This window comes from Rattus norvegicus, chromosome 3, assembly GCF_021556685.1.
Source record: "Rattus norvegicus strain SHRSP/BbbUtx chromosome 3, alternate assembly SHRSP_T2T, whole genome shotgun sequence".
Lineage (NCBI taxonomy): Eukaryota > Metazoa > Chordata > Mammalia > Rodentia > Muridae > Rattus > Rattus norvegicus.
In genome coordinates, this window is record NC_141536.1 from 133,392,634 (window position 1) to 133,411,879 (window position 19,246).

At 47.4% G+C, this 19,246-nt stretch overlaps 1 protein-coding gene across 3 annotated transcripts in view; it reads right to left on the reverse strand.

The window, feature by feature from the left end:
* Positions 1-1,260: 1,260 nt before the first annotated feature.
* The window catches only part of Ralgapa2 (Ral GTPase activating protein catalytic subunit alpha 2), a 282,313-nt gene continuing 264,327 nt past the window's right edge, over positions 1,261-19,246 (reverse strand). For 2 of the 3 annotated variants that reach the window (NM_001421313.1, XM_087651017.1), the window contains 2 exon segments: positions 1,261-5,155; positions 8,374-8,413. In NM_001421313.1, the coding sequence (NP_001408242.1) occupies positions 8,409-8,413 (5 nt within the window). In that variant the 3' untranslated portion in view covers positions 1,261-5,155; positions 8,374-8,408. 3 annotated transcript variants of the gene reach the window in all.

Sequence of the window (19,246 nt, forward strand, 5' to 3'; positions counted from 1 at the left end):
AAAGGTGTCCCAGGAAGACCCCAGAGGAAAGGTGTCCCAGAATGACCCCAGGTTGACCCCAGTATGACCCCGGAGGAAAGCCCCCTGTGAATCCTGGAAGGCTATCTGCTGAGCTGAAAGGTTAGCAAGAGGGAAGAACTCAGCTCCAAGTAGCAGATGCAGAGCACTGGCCACCGGGCCCCACAGACACATTCGGACTGCCTTCAGTCCCATCAGTGGGGCTCCTCTGGCTTCCCAAACAATTCTTGGGCATCCATCACCCAAGCTTTAGGGATGGGGTAGCTTGTGGGATGGGATAGCTTGAGGGATGGGGCGGCTTGAGGGATGCAGATGCATTAGTTCTATCCTGGGAGGAAGTGAGGCGGGAATCTGAATCCTTAGAGGAGCCTAAATGATAGATAAGGCTGAGAAGTACTGTTTCTGATTCGCAGAACTTGTGTTGTTCCTAGAAGGAACTATATACACAAACTCTTGATTAACAGTTAAAAGCTAGAAAGATGTCAGGTCAGTTCAGGCTCTGTTCTGCACTGGACCCTCCCGGAACACACCAGGATGAGCCTTTCTCAGGACACCAACCTGTTCTATAAGAAATGGGTACTCAGCAAGCACTGGCTACAGAAAAAAAGTGAACGAGTGTCACAAGCTCGGTTGTTCAGCATCCTGAGAACTCTACTGTCTGAACACGGAGGGGCCCAGGATGCTCTCAGAGACCATGGGGTCAGGATAGAGTGTGATTGCTGAAGTCCTGAGGAGAGAAATAGCAATACCTGACTTCAGCCACAACAGAAGGAGTCCAAATTACATGTTGTAAAATATGTAATTTTTACAAAGTCCTCAAATACTCCCTACTCCTTAGGGGCAGGGACTCTAGCTAATACTGGCGGATGCCTAGAAAAGACACAGCAGAGGCCAGAGGTCATTGTGAGGCTACATACCAGTTGTAGAAATAGACCATACTGGCCCACTCATGCCATTGTAAAGCTGGGATGAGTCTAAGTAGGTGAGGAGAAGGATGGAGCACAGGTTTGCTGTTCCCAGCTGTAGACCTCGGTTTTGGGGAACCACCTATGCAGAGAAGGTTGTGATCACCAGAGGCTGCAGGTCCTCTGCCAGCTGACTGCTAGCATTCCATACCATGACCCATGAAGTAATTCCACACATACATGTAAGCTCTCTGAATGGTACACTGGACACCTCTGCTGGCTTTGGTTTACAGAATGCTTTTGAATAACTCTGTTCAATAAAAAAAATCAAATCAACTTTTTTATTAGATGGTGGGATAAACTTTTATTTTCCTACAGACTATGAGAATGTCAGAAACACGTAGCACCTAGGGTGCTGTGTTTCTCATTCATCGAATCATCACAGTAAATCAGAACGAAAAAGAGTGAGCTGGAGTTGAGTGGCACCATTATGGAGCTAAGAGTTTTCCAAGCAGGGCTGCCTTTGTGGAGTGTACCATGTCCCTGGTGTACATGTACACTCCTGACAAGGGGGAGCAGATCACACACCCCTCAGAACAACCTAGATGTGCAGCATTGGGAAGTAACAAGAGACCGCAAAACAATCAAATGACATGCTATATAACTTAATTCAACATCTCTATCAAATTGCCCCCTATTTACACATACTACATACTGTAGACCTGACACTAAGGAAATGCTTGCTTACTGTGTACATCACATACATAGCATCTGGGCATCTCTTGATGAGTTTCCCTTAGATGCGACATCCCCTTCAGTAAGTATGGAGTGATACAGCTACATATAAGACACAGAGGAAGGTTTAGAGGGCTCATCAAACCTCCACCACAGGTCAGTGGAGGAAAGGAAGGGACACCTGAGGACGGTCAGGAAGACAGGGTTTGCATGGCTCTCTGGAGCTGTGTAAGGCTAAGGGTCCTACTAAACAGCCACACTGCAGAGTCAGAGTCCATCCCGGGGCTCTCAGGAAATGCCTGCTTGGCTGCTGAAGACACTGTAAGAGTCACTCACCAGGCTGCACTTCCTTTCTTCAGTCTGCTGCAGGTCTGGCTATTTTTAAAAAGTCCTAATTTTGTGGGGTTACTAATTTTTTTTTTACAGCATGAAAGTCTATACAATAAGACTATAAACATCAGTTTCCTTCTTCATGGACATCCAGAAATCAGCATGTGGAGAAGGGTACTGGCCAGACCCTGCATGAGCCCAAAGAATCTTACCACACTTTGGGGTAATTAGGGACACTTTTATCACAGATGGCTGACCTACTAATACTAGCGTGACGAGTGTCTCTCAGGAGGGTCTCACCAGATGAGTGACCCTTAGTAATTTTGTTAAAAGACATTTATTATGAAAACACAATGTTTGCTTTTCTAACTGACAAAAGGAAACACCAAACTTGATCATTTCAATTTTCCACCCCAAATAACAAGAGCTGCTAAGTCTAATCAAGCATGGTTGCCAGAGTCCCTACTCCCAGCTCTTAGGTCTCTAACCAGAGCTATTACCAACCAACCCAAGACCCATGGACTAAACAGATAAGTAAAACAGAAACAGACATGAACTGTTGCTGTCAACCTGGGCATGGGGTTGATAAAATCATTAGGGTACAAGAAGTTCAAATTATTTGCTACCTCCAATTGAATTTCTCACTCCGAGTCTGAGGGCTTGTGGAAGCAAATGACATTATGAAGAGACAGCTGTGGGAGTGAGACAGGACCTCTGGGACCTGGGTTGTGGCCCTGGGTTCTGTTATGACTGAAAAAGACAAAAGTGAAAGACTTCCAAAATGACAAGAATTCCACAACAGTGTTCATGGGGCCTGAAGGTAAGTGTTCCCACAGAAGCTACTCAATGACCGAGTACTGCAGGGGCCTTTGGTGCCCAGGACTTGGGAGGTGCTTTCTGCAGGAGCCAGGTCTGGGTGCTTTGTAAACACCAAAGTAGGAGATCAATAACAGAAGTCTGAGCACACAGGCCACACACACACAGACACACACACACACGGAGACACACACACACACACACATACACGCACACACAGAGACATGGACAGACACACACACACACGGACACAGACACACACACAGATACACGCACACACAGAGACATGGACACACACACACAGACACACACACAGATACACGCACACACAGAGACATGGACACACACACACACAGACACGGACACACAGACACATACACAGAGACAGCCACACACAGATACACAGACACACACAGACACACATACAAAGAGACACACACACAGACACACACACACATACAGAGACATACAGACACACACAGATATATACCCAGATACACACACACACACACACACAGTGGGTGGTATAAGAATCAAGGTTTCACTGACACAATGGAAAACGTCATGACAGGCGATTTCCCTTCTATCACCATTAAGCTCCCACTAAGTGAGTATTCTGGACCTTTAGGAAACAGCACACAGGGAATAGAGCCTTTCTTCTACTTTGCAATGTCCTGCTCTCTCTATGATCTTCAAGCAGCTCTCCAGGGGCTCCTGTCTGTGGGTCTGGGATGAGAGGCTGTTGAACTCCCTTCAAAGCAGCAGGCTGGATTCTCCCTGCAGTGGGATGGTGCTCCTAGAAAGCCTTTCTCAGAATTCCCACTCACTACAAGACTGAGTATGGCTTCTGGCTCTGCTCCTTTTTCTACCAAGATCAGTAGCAGCTGACCCAGCTCTGTAGTAGTTATAAAAAGCTGGCTTCTCTGGGGACTGGACACTGATGAGGTGGATAAGCAGAGGAGTGACCAAGCAGGCTAGGAGCAGTAACATGTGTGAGATCTGAGGGCAGAGGAAAGTAAGAGAGGTGGCCACATCCAGGACATTCTTCCCCATGCAAGGGGTGGCTTCTGCTGCATTTTCTGTTTTGCTCTGAGGCAGAGGAAAGGATGAGGCAACACTGGAGCTCTGGGACAGCACTAGAGCCAGGACAGAGGCACGGGGCTGGGGTGTGTGTGTGTGGGGGGGGGGGCATGGCAGTGGGGGCGTGACCACGCAGAAGTCTTCCCTGTGAACTCTTAGTTGCCAGGTTCTAAGGTCCAAGATGCCCATGTCTAGTAAGGGACACATTTAACTCCTTCCTTCCCTCCCATACCTAATAGGCACAACACACCCTCCTTGGAACCAATATATGAAATTTGATCCATATATGTGTATGTGTATATAGGTATGGGTCAAATCTATTGCCTGGAATCTGTTACCCTAAAACTCCTGTGACAAGTGCTGTTTCTAAGGCCTGTCTTGGACTCTGAACAGCAGACAGGAGGAGGACTGCTGGTGAGCTTTCAGGGGACACAATGTGGGTGCTGGTCAGCCCTGGAGCTGGAGCAGCCACTAATCTGTGTTGATGTGAGTGGTGCTGGGCTGGGCTGGGCTGAGTTGGGCTGAGCAGGGATGCTACCCATCTGCCTAGTGTTCTCACGGGGATACTCCCGTATTTTTAGACACTCCTCTTGCTCTGTGTGGGACCATCACCTGACAGAACTCTGTGTTGTCAGGAGAATTTTAAGTCAGTGGAAAGTTCCAGGTGGAAAGGGTTCAATGGTGGAGATGAAACTTCCTGTAGGAAACGACCCTGGGGACAGCCAGTTTCCATGATGGTAAAATTTTGAGTAAAATATAAAACCTAACATTAAGGATTAGCAAAATGAGTATGGAGGAAATTCCTCCAACCATTACACAGTTGCTTTGTCAGCCCTTTTGGGAATCACGCTTGGGTGTGTAAAGGAAAGGAAAACGATTCGGTGATACAGACAAGTAGTGCCCTTTGCCCCTTCCCTGTGGGCCCCGAACCTTTTGCTACTGTGTTCTGCCTAAAGACTCCTGGCTTCCCCATTGCCCGTATGACAGCAGGTTTGTTCTTGGTTGAGGGTGACTTCTTTCTTTTCTTCTTCTGATGCCCAGGGTTTGGTGAGATTCCAGGACAAGAGGGATGCTGCATTGTTTGAAGGTTCCACAGATCCGTCGGAAGACGCTGGGGCCCAGCCATGAGAAAGCCTGCTGCACGTGCGGGTACAGTGGCAGATTCCTGAAGTCTGGATTCTGAGGTTCTGAGGAAATCAGGGGAGTCTTGCCTGTCTCTTCCACATGGAGGCTTTTCTTGGGGTCCACACTCAGGTTGGAGGTCAAGACCCCTGCAAATGAAGCGGAGAATGGCCACATACTGAAGGAAGTAGACACCGTGCTCGGAAGAGAGGGAACTTGGCCACTGGGAAGTGGGTTTGAAGTCCTCCCTGCCCTGTGGTGTGCTGGGCGAGGATGTTTGTTGAATGTATCAAAAAAGAAATGCCAGTTCTCTTAGTGTTTGCCCTGGGCCCTTCTACAACATAAAGGAAAGAAACTACAGATCTGTGGATCTTTGATATAAAATCGGCCTTTCTGGCTAATACAGAAGTAAGGAATGAAGAGAAAGGCATCGGATTGCAGCACACTGCAGTGAAGGCCACGGAGAAGCCCTGGGCAGAGTCAATGGCGATGCTGTTTCTGGGATCCTAGCATGTTTACACTTTGATGTTTCACATGAGTTACTACTCACTTATTCCCTGAAGGGCCTAAGACTAGAGGTCACGCCTAAATTGCTTGTCTGAATGAGTCCAGATGAGCATGCAGATAGATATTTGGCACTAGAGGGAACAAGGAATAAAATTAAAACTCGCAGCTCTGCACTCTTCCGTCCCCAGGGTGGCTGTCTGGGAGCTCAGAGGAATACAAGAATGTCTGCTGTAACACTCGGCCACTGTTGCGGGGTTGTCCTGGTCTCCCCAGGGCCACTCTGCGGATGAGAGGATTTCTTTCATCACCCTCCCCCTTGTAATTTATTTTTAAATGTTCTAAGCTTCCCAGGGTGGCCCCTGCCTAGAACAAACCTCAAAAGCAGGCCTCCTGCAGTCTCCTCCCTATGGGCTGCTGCTCTTCAACTATGGCCTTTGGAATTGTTACTACCAATGTTTGAAATTTATTTAGGCTATTTTGTTTGTTTGTTTATATGTCTTCTGACCTTGTCCTATCCTTTCTGGGGAAGAGCTTCTGAAATCAATACTTAAAAGTTCCCTTGACCCATGGCGATACTCTGTCCCATGCACTGTATGGTTTTTCACTTTTGGATTCTGCAGACAGACTTTCCCTCTCCCTCCCTTCTAGGCTCAGTGGGACTGGTAGACAGAGAGGACCTGGGCTCTTTTCCTATTGTTTTCCTCATGAGAAACAGGCTACTAAGGGTGGGGTTAGCTCAGTGGTAGAACACGTGCTTAGCATGCATGAAGCCCTGAGTCCCAGCATTGCAAAATACAAAACCCAGGTTGCCTTAAACAAAGACTGCACAGCAGATGGGGGCCATCCAAAGATTGGTGTTGTGTTTAAATGTGCATTTGTTTTGCCTACCTACGTGTCTGTGTGCTGCTAGGTGCCGGCTGTCACAGACAGTTGTAAGTTGCCACATGGGTACTGAGAATTAAAGCCTGGTCCTCTGGAAGAGCAGCCAGTGTTCCTCACAGCTAAGCATCTCTCCAGTCTCCTCCAAGGACTGGGTTTTTAAGGTCATCTCTCTCTTTCCTAGTGTTGGGAGTGGGAAGGAGCATTTGATGAGGGGTAAAAAAGGTGATGGGGGAAACCTGACTGAACCTCACAGAAGATTCTGGTTTGAAAGGCCAACTACTGATAACTGATCACATCAGCTGGAATTAAGAAGTCAAAAGGACAAAAAAAAAGCAAGTGAGTGAATGCTTAAAAATATTAGGCAAAGGAATAAAGCACTTGCTCTTGTTTGGTCAGAAGCAAACGTTTTAGCCTGTACTCTATCCCCCTCCACCAAGGAAGACAGGTTGAGTTCCTACAGACTGACAGGGGAGTGTCATCTGTCCCACTGAGTAAACCTGGGACAGCATTTCAAAGCTCTGCAAACAAGGGGCTTGTACTCCTAAAGGCAGGGACCCTATTGGTCAAAGGCAGAGAGTAAAGCCACACCAGGGTCCAGTGCACTCGTGACTCATGCATCCCTTCAGTTTTGACTTTCTCCTGGCACATTTTCATCCTGCCGTGACTGCCCTGTGCCCATTGAAGCATCCCTGACAAATACAGAGGCAGCGGCTGCAGGAAGCAGAGCTGAAGCTCAAAGGGTAAGGGCTGCCTTCATGATACAGTGACCATACTTGCCAGCTGCTGACAGTGCTGCCCCAGCTTGGCCTCTGCTGGGATAGAAGCTGTGGCTTAGTCACAGGACATTTGGGCTCTATTTTATCTCTGCCAGGGCAGGCACAGGAATAGATGAGAGATGGGGCCTCTATACAAATCTTTGCCCCTAAATTCCTACTGGGAAGGGACCTTACAATTCTGTTTCACCCCTTCTGACTAGAGAACTTGTGTTCTATAGAACCTATCACCTTTGAGGGCTGATGTAAGTTAGCCACTGGGACCAGTCTAAAGCCATGGCCGAGAAGAAAAGAAAGGGTCGCTGGGCTAGAGGAATGACTCACTATAATGGCCATCTGCACATCTAGCCAGCAGACATGGCAGGCTGCTGGGTTATGGAGGTGTCCTGGAAAAGCTACTTCTATTCTGTTGGGACCACCATAGGAACATGGTTAATAAAGACAGCTTTCTCTTCTGAGTGGATTTATCATAGGTGCTATCCAAGCATCTCCTGCCTGTGAACCAGAGAATCAGTACAGCCAGGCCACACTGGAGAGTTGCTGCCCAGTCCTGCAGTGGTGGCAGCCATCCATCTGAGCTATCTGTGCTGGGTCAGGATCTCAGACCCTGGACAGAAAGGTCAGGTTGGGAGGTTACACCTGCCATCTCAGCCGGTTCTCAGCTTCCTAGACTGTGGATCCAGGGGTTTGCAGCCCTCTTCCCTCACCCAGCTTTTGTCTGCTTCTCTTCCTCCAGCTGCTCTATTCAGCAGCCCTCCTTGACGACCTGCCCTCCCTGTGTGGAGGCCTTGGCCTTTGGAGGCCTCTGCTCAGGCAAGCAGTCAAAGGCTAGGCCACCACGTGCCTCATCTTATCGGCTCATCTCGACATCCTGCTTCTCCAGTCTTGGCCAACAAAAAAAAGGGGGGGGGTGCGGCCCTGTACCCATGGCTCCCTGCAGCCCCACACACAAAGGGGAGGCGACAAAGACATTTTCCACGATGGCAGGTGTTGGTGTCAGATTCCACCCAGAGTGTACTTGCAGAAGAAAGGCAGGCAAAGCTGGGCTCCACAGGCAGCGCAGACATGTAGGGGCAGGAGAGTGGGCAGGGCCCCTTGGGAGGAGACAGGAGGCAGGCAAGGCTGAGGCCAAAGAAGGAGAGTGGGTATGTAAAAGTCAACTAAGGGTTTGGCGGGGGTGGGGGACCCACCAAAGTTAGTCTTACCTTGCTCAAGTATCGCAATGAGACCATTATGTATTTTAATCTGAAGGGAGAAAAGATAAAAATCCAGTGAATGAGAGGATGCCACACCCCCAGTTGCAGCTTGATGACGACACACACAGCTGATAGATAACACATGTATCCCCAGCTGTACCTAGTCCTGAAACCTCATGCATCATTCCGGAAAGTTCACTTCAGTACTCACTCGATGGGATCAAATGCCAGTTGGTGCTGTGTTTATAAACCGAGTCCTCAGAAGCATGCAAACAGGTCCCTATCACCCAACTATATATAGTATATATATATATCCACACTATCTTACTCCCCATATTGTCCACAGCACATGCACCCTGCTTTTGGTTTCAGAAAGCAGTTTCCTACCCCACCTCCCTTCCCCAGTGCTCCTGAATTCTAGATAGCTAGGCTCCTATTGGGTCTGGACATTAGCAGTGACACATTGCAGTTACATTGCTATAACTGTAAACTCAGATTGTCTGCTGATCTCATCTGCCAAGGTTGGCACAGCGACCAGAGATTTTTCTAACACCATTTGGGCATTCTTTCTTTTATGCCTCTCTGAAGGAAGTGTGTGTGCTTCTATGAAGTTTGATTTTCTAAGCTATCAATGAACACTCAGGCCCTGAGTTTTGAGTACTTGGGGTGGGAAGCCACGATCTCTAACCAGCCTTGGATGATCAAATGGCAGTTCCGTGTCCTACTATGAACTTGGCTCCTTCTCCATGTGAGGGCATGAGCAGCTCTGTCTGGGCTGAGGACCCAGTGGGTCCTTAGACATTAAAGCAATTTTCCAATTTTCCAATTCTAATTTTTTTCAGTGTGCCATACTGCAAGGCTCCCTTTGATCTAATGGAAGATGGCAAGCAGGGTGCCTGTGTGCATGGGTCCACCTTGAGTGGAAGAGCCTTAGGTTTTCAGAGCCATGTCCCTGATGCCTTCCCATGTGAGAAGAGGCTCCTTATGAAGGGGATCCTTGATCTCACTCTCCTGCAGCCCCCTGGCCCTGGTTATGCTATGCATACAGGCTCTTGATTGGTGGAAACCCAGAAAGCAGATGGTGCGCTAACAATGGAAGACTTGTTTGTAATTGCTGATGAGGACTGGTTTGCGCCTCTCCTGAGGGTCCCCAGACACAGCCTAGTGTGGTGTGCTGGCCCACAAAGACTATCTCAGTAACTGCCAATCCATGGTTGAATTAAGGCGATGCAGAGGCAGTTGGAGGCTGCCTTGATTATTCCATAGGGCTCAGATGTCACCTGCTCTTGACATGCAGGCAGCACTCTTGAAGGGTGAGCTCCCAATTGCTGGGACCAGGGAATAGGCTGTAGCTTCTTAGTACAATGTACAATCCCAGGGCTTAGCACATATCCTACTGGAAGAGTCTAGAAGAGAGAGCACTGAGCTTGGAGATAAGGAAGGAGAAGAGACACGTGATGCCTGGGAGGAAAGAGGCACAGAGTATGATTTTTTCCATCTTTTTTTTTATCAAGTGGACACCAGATATGATCTGAGTACCATTACAGGCTGCAGCAATGGAGACAACAAACAAAGGCCTTGCTTCGGGGGCTACAGCAGACCGGGGGAGAGGCAGAGCACACAAATAAGTGGACACAGAAATTTCTGTGGTATCCTAAGAGAGAGGCCAAGTTAGGAAAGGAAAGTCTTGGGAGGCTCCATGGTTACTTGAGAGATGCTGTACTGCAGGTTACAGTGTGTCTCGAATAGGAAGACATCAGTAATGCTGGGACATCAGCAGCCAGTTCCTTTACCATGTAGGAGCACCTGGTGAGAGACTCTGGGAGAGACCCCTTCAGCCTACCTCAGACACTACCCAGCCAGGCTGGAGCCAGTTGGCAGTTCATACACAACAGTGTTAGCCTAGAGAAGAATCCAGGGGCCATTTTCAGAGCATGTTTTACTTTTTGGTGTTGTGTGACTTCTCTGGTATTCTGGATATCAACAAGGGTTTTCTTTTTTAATTCAGAAATAACCAATATGGTTGGAGGTTTGGATTCTCTGCAGCTCAGCCTAGAGTTGTGATTTGAGAGCCTATTGGTCTGTGTAGAGCATGTTTCTCTCAGCTGCAAAGGAGTGCAGTTTGAAGCAAGCTCTTATCTTTTCGGAAAGTCTGCTGTCCAGCATTGACACCTGGGGTAAATGTGGGACAGGGCAGACAAGATACGTGGCTGCTTGTCCCCATATCCTTGTTCCTGAACAGTCAGTGTGGAAATGATTAACTGGTTCAAGTAATTAGGAAAGAGAATGATTTTGAGAGTTGGCATGGGTGAAGGAGAAAGACTGGACCAGGGTTCCAGCTTTAGGCAAGCGCTAACTATTCTCCCAGCAGGAAGGCAGGCAAAGGAGGATCAGAGCCCTGCCGGGGTTATTCAGACCCCTTGGAATGGCTCTGAGGAATGGAACAGGTGCAGGCAGTGGATGGGGAAGCCTGCACATGCAACTCAACACTGGCAAACCAAGACTGGTGGGGATTTGCCAGCCTAATTAACATCTCCAAATGGCCAAGGATGGCTTCCAGTATTTCCAATCCAGCAGCAGTGGCTATGTCCTGGCTCCAGGCCTGGCACTGGGGTTGGCTTCCCCTGCTTGGTTGTTGGTCTTGCCCATCAACTTTGGTTCTGAATCAGAAAGCCAGGACAGCTGGACCAACGAGCATGGGGGAAGAAGAAAGCGCCTGAACTGTGTACTGTGTGCAGGCGCACGTGTGTTAGGGCCCTAGTAGACAGTTGGGACATTAAGAGAAACCTTGCTGGCAATTTTCTTTCTTGCCCAAATGTTATGCGAGCTTAGGAACTCAATGTACCCATGAACGAAATTATGCAAGTAGAATCATGCTAATAAAATGATTTTTAAAAACACAGTAAATGCAGGGCTGGAGGGATGGCTCAGCAGTTAAGAGCACTGAGTTCAATTCCCAGCAACCACATGATGGTGGCTCACAATATCTATAATGGGATCCGATGCCCTTTCCTGGTGTGTCTGAAGATAGTTACAGTGTACTCACATAAATAAAACAAGTAAATAAATCTTAAAAACACACACACACACACACACACACACACACACACACACACACACACACTGAATGCTACAGCATGAATGAACTTTGAAAACACGTTATGTGAAAGAGGCCAAGTCATCACATTACCTGGTTGCATTTATACATATAGAATAGGTAGATGCAGAAAAATGAAGGTGGGTTAGTGGTTTCACAGGACCGAGGGTAAGGTTTGTGGAAAGAATGAAGACTATGAGTGTGCTTTGTTTCTAGGGGAAATGAAACACTCTGGAATTAGTCTATGGAAATAATTGTACAATCTTTGAAAACACTTAAGAAAGTATCAATTGTATTCTTTAATTGCATAATTTGTATGATATGCAAATTATATCTCAATACAGTCCCCTCCCCCCCCTTTTTTTAAAGTTTCCTTTTTATCCCTTTGTATAGCAGAGGTTGAAGCCAGTGTGGGTGGTGGTCAAGTATTTACCACTGAGTTATACTTCCCTCACAATTTAAAAAACAAGGCAGAACAGGACAGAAAGTGATCGGAGAAAAATTCTGTACTCTTTTCATTCCAAAAGCAACACCAGAATGATCTCAAGATTTAGGGAGAAAATGCACCTGTGGGCCCAGGAAGGAGGGGGCAGAGTAGCTATGAGGTCACGTGGACGTCGCCAACACCTCCTGAGCTGAGCCACAATACCGACTTCACAGCACCCTCAAAGCAGATACACTTCCTGCAGGTGACACACTACTCCTAGTGCCCGAGGCTGACTTTAAGATGTCCTGTAACTTGAGTTCGGTTTTCTTAAAAACACTCAAGAGTGGCCTGTTTGGGGAGGGAGAGGGGTGTTCTGCCTCTGTGCTCCTTGGGTTTGGTGTGTCTGTCTCTTATGACTGCACTTTTTAACTCCCTGATAAGCAACAGTTAGGTCTGTGGACATTTCTGGGGGAGCACTGTGAGTCCTAGTATGTTCTGAGGTATCCAAGGAAACAGCAGAGGAGAAATGGAGCTCCTCCATAGTTTGGTTGATAGAAACAGCCTCCTTGGAGCTGGGATGGGACTGGGATCTGGTCCTGTGATGGGTTACCTATTAAAACTGCATGAGTCCTTAGACCCGACATCTAGCACCCAAACACGAGCAAACAAAACACTCCTGTTGTCTTCAGACAGTCAGAGGCAGTAATGGGCCTGGGGTCAAGGCTTTGTCTCCTGGAGCTCTGGCTGTGCACCCCACTGAAGTTGGGAGCAGATAACAATTCAGTTCACGTTAGTTACGTTTCTCAGGTGTGCGGGTGAAAGGAGGAGAGAGAGCATTTGCTACTCTACCACGTTACTCAGGCCATAAACCCAACACATTAGTCCTTTCTGCCTTTGAGGGGAATGCTTTACTTTTGGTACAATAAAAGGGTTCCTCTTGGTCTGCTTCTTCCTGTGGATTTGCTCCAACACAATGGATGCCCAAAGGTATCCAAGAACGTGTCTTGTCTGGATAGAAGGCCCAGATCTTGCCATGACCAGGCAGCCACATGACATGAAAACAGCATTTTCTTCAGTTCTTCACCTGCCAAGGAGGGAGATAACCCCTCCTCACAAGGGCAGATGGTGGGGCAAGTGCACAGAAGCGGCCTGTTGTAAGAAGCAACTAAGTTCTGTGGAGTGTTCTGCAGACCTTCCCCCACTGCTTTGAGATGGGATCTTGCTGTATTCTCCAGGCTGGCCTTGAACACCTGGGCTCAAGGGATCCTCTCACTTCAGTCTCTCAAGTAGCTGGGCCTGTAGGCATGTACCACATGTGGCTTTTTGACTGAGTCAGGACTGCAAGAACCACTTCCTGATCTGCCCATGGCTCAGTCGTTGGTTTTCTCCTTGCTGCTCAGTTATTTACATAGCTCAAGGCCAGAGTGGAGTGAATGACCAAAGTTCTGTCTGCCTCATGCTCACCTTCCTGTCGCCTGGGTAGCCAAGGGAAAGGATTGTGTCCCATGGTACCATGGTGTGTGGGGCTTAGTGCACTCGTAATAACTTTTTAGGAGGGATGTCTCTGTACTGCCACAGCCTTCTCCTGACAGCCACAGTACCACAGGCCTGTTGTGTACCAGGTGATACAGTGAATGAATTGTTAGTACAGTGAGGTATTATCTAACTTGTCCTTGCTGCCAGTGTCCAGTCTCCACAGACGCCTTTCAAACGATGATCATAGTGTGTTACCCTACTTCTCCAAAAGCTAGCTGTCTAGCTAACTTTTTTTTTTTTTTGTCTTTTGAATCTTCATTCATGGATGGCTCTGTTCTTCCAAGCCCCAGACCTTCACTATTCCCAGGAGTGTCAAGAAAGCTCCACCTGTCAGGGTTTTCCCCTGTCTGTTTTCTGCCTGGCTCCTACATATGGCCCATTTCCTCAACTCTGTCCAGAGTTTTCATCAGTATCTTACTCCCAGTGAGGCCTTTGCTGACCTGTTATCCCTCCTCCATGGCCCCCCTTTTTTAAGTATTTGAGAATCTCACATCAATCACCTGGATTGTGCTCATCCCCCAGTTCTTCCTCCAAAAAAGAAAAACTAAAAACAAACAAACAAGTCCATTTTGTGTTGTCCATGTACTCACTGGAGCATGGTCAGACCCCTAGTGGCCAGTCCTACAAGAGAGGGTGAGCCTTTCTCCACCAGCATCCCCCCCCAGCACCACCACCCCAGAAGCCATCCATTGTGGAGAGCTATGCTGAAGCAGTGCTCACATGTAGGCAAACGAGGGGCTGACGGGGTCTGTTTAAATGTATACCTCCACACTGGGATAGGTTTTGCCTCTTAGCCCCCACTGTCTTTTCTTGCTTAGCACCAAGGAGCTCCTGATGGCTGACTCCTTCTCTCTTCTCTGGGAGGTAGCCTCAAAGAAGGCAAGGTACCTTTCTGCTTTGCCCATGTTATGCCTCTCCTATTAAGTCCCCTTATGGGGGTGGAGTGACTGTCTGAAACCCTACCCTATGGGGTTTGTGAGGTGCTCCAAGGAGTGAAGCTGTTGTAGTATGGACTGATGGAGCTTCAGGAGAGGTGTGGTGATCACCAGGATTCAAGGCTGGCCAGAATTTCAATATCTCATTGTGGCCTCCAGCAGGTTGGGGGGGGACACAGGTAGGTGGAGTTCATCTGGGATTTTATCATTTTATGTTCTGTCAGTGGTGAAAACAACAGGCTTTGGTTATTCTTTCTCTTTCATAATGCTGTGAACTTTCTTATATTCCAAGAAGTCAATGTTGGCCATATAATGCTATAAATTCACTCCTCTTCCTCCCTTCCTTCCATCTACACATCTCCTTGCAATATTGACTAGCATGTTTCCTTTCCCCATTTCAAAAAATAAATATTTCCACTCAGTATTTTTCGGGGCTTTAAGAGCAAATTTATAGGCTTTCCCCTGACCCTGGGTGTCACCCTGAGTGTCCCTGTAAAGTAGCACAGAACATTCCTTCTATCCAACTGCGTACTCCAATGCCAGCACGAGAGCTTCAGTTGGCTTTGCTCTAGTTTGCTCTTTGCTAAGTGGAAATCCAGGCAGAGTCATCGAGTCTTCCAGGAAGGCCCCAGCTGCAAGGCTGCACATGGACCACCTGCAAGGACAGATTGACATGAAGGCCACAACTGCCACTGACAAAGAATGTGAGCCCGGGCCGTCCCAGACCCTGGGCTTGCCTCAGTAAAACCGTAAAGGTTATTTTGAATAAGCCTTAATTAAGGTTCATTTCCAAAACTCCGTCTGAGAAAGATTCTTGGTATCTGGTGGCCATCCCTTGGTAACTGCTTCAGTGTCCCCTGAGCCATAATTAGCAGTTAGGCGGGAAAGAGATGCCACCTGCACATAAAATCCTGGAAGGAAGCAGGACTGAGTGACTACAGTGTCGCATAGAAAGCAGACGCTCTGGAGTGTTTCCACAGACGCACGTTCTAAACAGCTAACACGCCAGCTCCCTTCCCGTCCTCAGAAGCTATGGACTCAAGTCCCAGCACTGGTCTGGCCCATGAGTGTCTGAAAGGCTTTCCCCCAATCCATTCAGTCCATCCTGGTCTTGTGGAAGGTTTTTTAGTTCTCAGACGTCCTGGGTTCTAGCCAGTGTTGCAAAGGTAAAAGCTGAACCATCAGTGGATGGTGAAGGACACAGGAGGCAAGCTCCTTCTCCCAAGCTCCAGGATCACAAGACAGACGGCACAGCCCGCCCGCCGCAGGAGAGTTCACATCATGGCTGGCAGGGTTGCTTTCACTTGCAGTCACATTCTGCTGTAGCTATCTAGGATTTCTTTTTTCCTTTTTGGACATAGAGTATTCATGCATATCTTTTTTTTTCAAGACTCATTACCACAAAAGAAGAGACATGGGTCTTCTCAAGGGTCCCGGAAGTTTGTGTGCATCCTTAAGTACCCTTTAGAGTTCTGCTCAGTGGCAGCAGCCAACAGAAGGCAGGCAGAGCCTTCTCAGGGACGTCACATCTGACAGGCCGCAGTATCACTTTCTAGCTGACCAAATGGAAAAATATGTCTCACTTCTGCCTGTCTCCCAGAGCAACAGGAGGGGAGTGATGGAGTGTTAAAAGGATGCAGGGATGAATAAGCACAAAACAGAGAGGTGACAAACAGGGCCGTGGAGAGTTCCCTCTGAAACCCTGAGCATCACTTACAAAAGCACCCAGAATCAGGTTTCAGTTACTCAGAACTGCACTATCCAGCCTGGGGATTAACCTGGCTCCTGCCTTCCCCCCTCTCTCCATATCAGGCTTTGACCATATTGCTTGTCACTGACCCACTTTTCCTAAGAGATCGAGAAGGGAGAAGGCAGATGAAATGTAATTATAGGTGTTTGTTCTGCATCTTGCATCAGACCCAACACATCTGTGGTCTGGAGACACACCTGTACCACTTAAAGCAACAGCCTCACTTATTCCTGCCCTGCTTTTCTATGTCCCTCCTGTCGCATGGGTTGTAAAACAAGAGATGGCAGACATTATTCTAAAGAATTTATAGCCCCCTTAAATGAACACACACACACACTCTCTCTCTCTCTCTCTCTCTCTCTCTCTCTCTCTCTCTCTCTCTCTCTCTCTCTCCAGGGTTACATGTTCTAAAAACAAAAACAAACAAACAAAAAAAACCAATGAGACAGAAGTGCAGATTCTCCTGCGCCTGTAAGAGTTACATAAATCCCCTGTAAGTTGTTAACTCTAAAATATAGCATTTCATGGAGGAAGCATGCTGGTCTGGGTAATGCTGGGATTAAGAGAGGTAAAGAACTTTCTACCAACATCTTCTCACCTTTTCAAGAACACATGTACAAGTTACAAAACAAAAGCACCATGGGTCGGTATCGAGCTGGCTGTGTGGAGGGGATCTAGGCTGGGGCCAGATGGCATTGTTGGGATGGAGGTAGTTATCTATCTACAGAACACATGGCAACATTTTGGTCAGGGACAGCCAAGTGTGCTGAGGGTGTAAGGGGCTGGTTGTGAGCTCTTGAGTAGACAGTGACATAAGAGAACTCATGTTTACAGAAAATGTCTGGGTTCTCTAGTGCAATTTTCAAATTTAATTCTGGGCTTTAATATTGACAACAAACCAGCCACTATTGCTTGATTTATAGGGCCATCATCACAGGGTAGGCACTGGGTTGGCATGTCCATGCGTGGAATGGATGGCGAGGGCTACTTGTCTGCAATCTTCAGTTGTTCACTCTTGGTTTATGCTTCAGCTTAGTCAAAACTACTAAGAGGAGGCTAGACTTGATATTCTCTGAAGTCCCTTCTACCTCCACATTCTCGGATGCTCTTTGCTGGCTTCCCTAAGCTATGATAAAGCTAAATACATAAGAAGCAGAAGCTGTGCTGTGAACCTAAGCCTCACTAAGACCACTTTGACAGGGAGGGAGAGTGGGAAGGAGGGAGGAAGAGTGGCTAGGATACGGACAGTGATACACAGGGGATTACCCTTTCCACCAGTATGAAAAGCTTGTTGGATCAGGGTTGGGCTTTACCTGTCTGTTTCTGAGGGCTAATTTGATTGTTAATTGCCCTGTAAAATGTTCCTTCCAGGATCTGTATTCAGAATCATAAGCCTGTAGGATGCTGGTATGATATAGTGCATGGTGGCCTTAACAAGGGGAAGCTGGTAGAACTTCACCCCTTGGGGAAAAGGACAGTGAACTACAGAACTAGTGCAGTATCTACAGCCTGGATTCCCTTTGGGACCAAGGTGTAGCGGGAGGTCTGCAGCTTTCTGAATTCATTTCATAGCTTCCTACACAGTGGACCTAATGGTACCAAGTTAGGGTTTCTGGTACAATGTTAAAAGCTGTTGTAGTGGATAACAGAAAAGAATGACGAAAGTCTATTCTACGAGACAGATGAACACAATACTCCTTTCCAAGAGGCCATCCAGGCACATATCTGAGAAAGAGGAAAGTTTGCAGCTTTGGACAGTGGCAGCATCTTAAGACTGACCCAGACTAATCTGGTTTAAGCCCTAAATATGACCTACATTCAAGTAGCAGATAGTGGATCAAAGTCGTGGTGACACATTTTTGCCCACTTGCTCTATTATCTATTGTCCTGGAGCCTTGCCACCTTGCCTGTCATGAAGGAGAAAGAACTGCTGACCCTGTCTTGGAGAAATCGAGGGCTATGTTTTTGAAACTCACAAATAAACAAAGACCTGTGCTCCCTCTGCTGGCCCTCCACAGCAATATTGAAGTGGGCAGGAGCCATAACCAGTGCTGGCATCTCAGGCGAACACCAGCCAATCCAGGAACACCGAGAACAAATCTCCTTGAACTTGGTTTTATACATTCCTTGGAATAAAAACATATTCTCACCAACTTCTCTCCAGGTAATTTTAAATGCTGAAAGTTAGATATTACATGAGACATACCTACTGTTCTCAACTGCCAAACTGCTAGCTGTGACCATAATGGCTATTTTGGCATTCATTTATCAGTACACACAAGTGGACTCCTCAAGATTTTAAGGTCCAGACACACAATCTTTAGAGCAGCTTCAGGGGGTGAAAAAAACACCAAAAAAACCCAGCAACAAGGAAACCCCCATGCAAGTCCAAACAAGTTTCTTTCCCCATTTTTGTTTGTTAAGAGCAGCTCCCAAAGGTAAAGATTTACACTATGTCCCTTTGGATAATGTCAAACATCAGACTGGATTCTCCAGGTCATTAGCATGCAGAAGAATGACCTCATGGTGAACAGATGCACTTGGCTGTGAGCTGTAGTGATTACATCAGTCCCTCCCCAGCACTCGAGGGTGCCCATTCCAGTTAACTCTTTACAGGCAGGCCTCTCTGCTTTCCCCCTTCCTTGATAACATGGAAACACAAACTTAGTCCTCTACTCCCATAGCTGTGTGGGTTAAGCACACACAAATATGCATGCATGAGATATATAGATGTTAATGTCGGCTACCTTTTAGATTATCTATTGTTTGCCAACAAGGGAAGGGATCAAATGGCAAACCGCAGGCAGGACTAGGTAAAAGAGTTATACAAATACCTTTCATACAGAGTATTATTAATTCAAGCAATGGATGCAACAGATACAAAGGGCTGCTTTAAAACAGTACTTCTGGTTGGGAGATGAATCCTCTTTTAAAGCTGTTGACAGAAGATGAACTCTTGTATTTGAGTCCCATGTCCCTATTCAGAGCTCATGGTGTATCTACCAGGGACAGAAGTGCACTCATTTTGGTGTTCTGGCCCCTAGGGCTCTGTGGTCAGGGAATGTGGGAGGCACAGGCATTTCCCATCAATAGAGTCAAGCTCACCTGCACATTTTCTCTCTACCGTGGGACCGTGT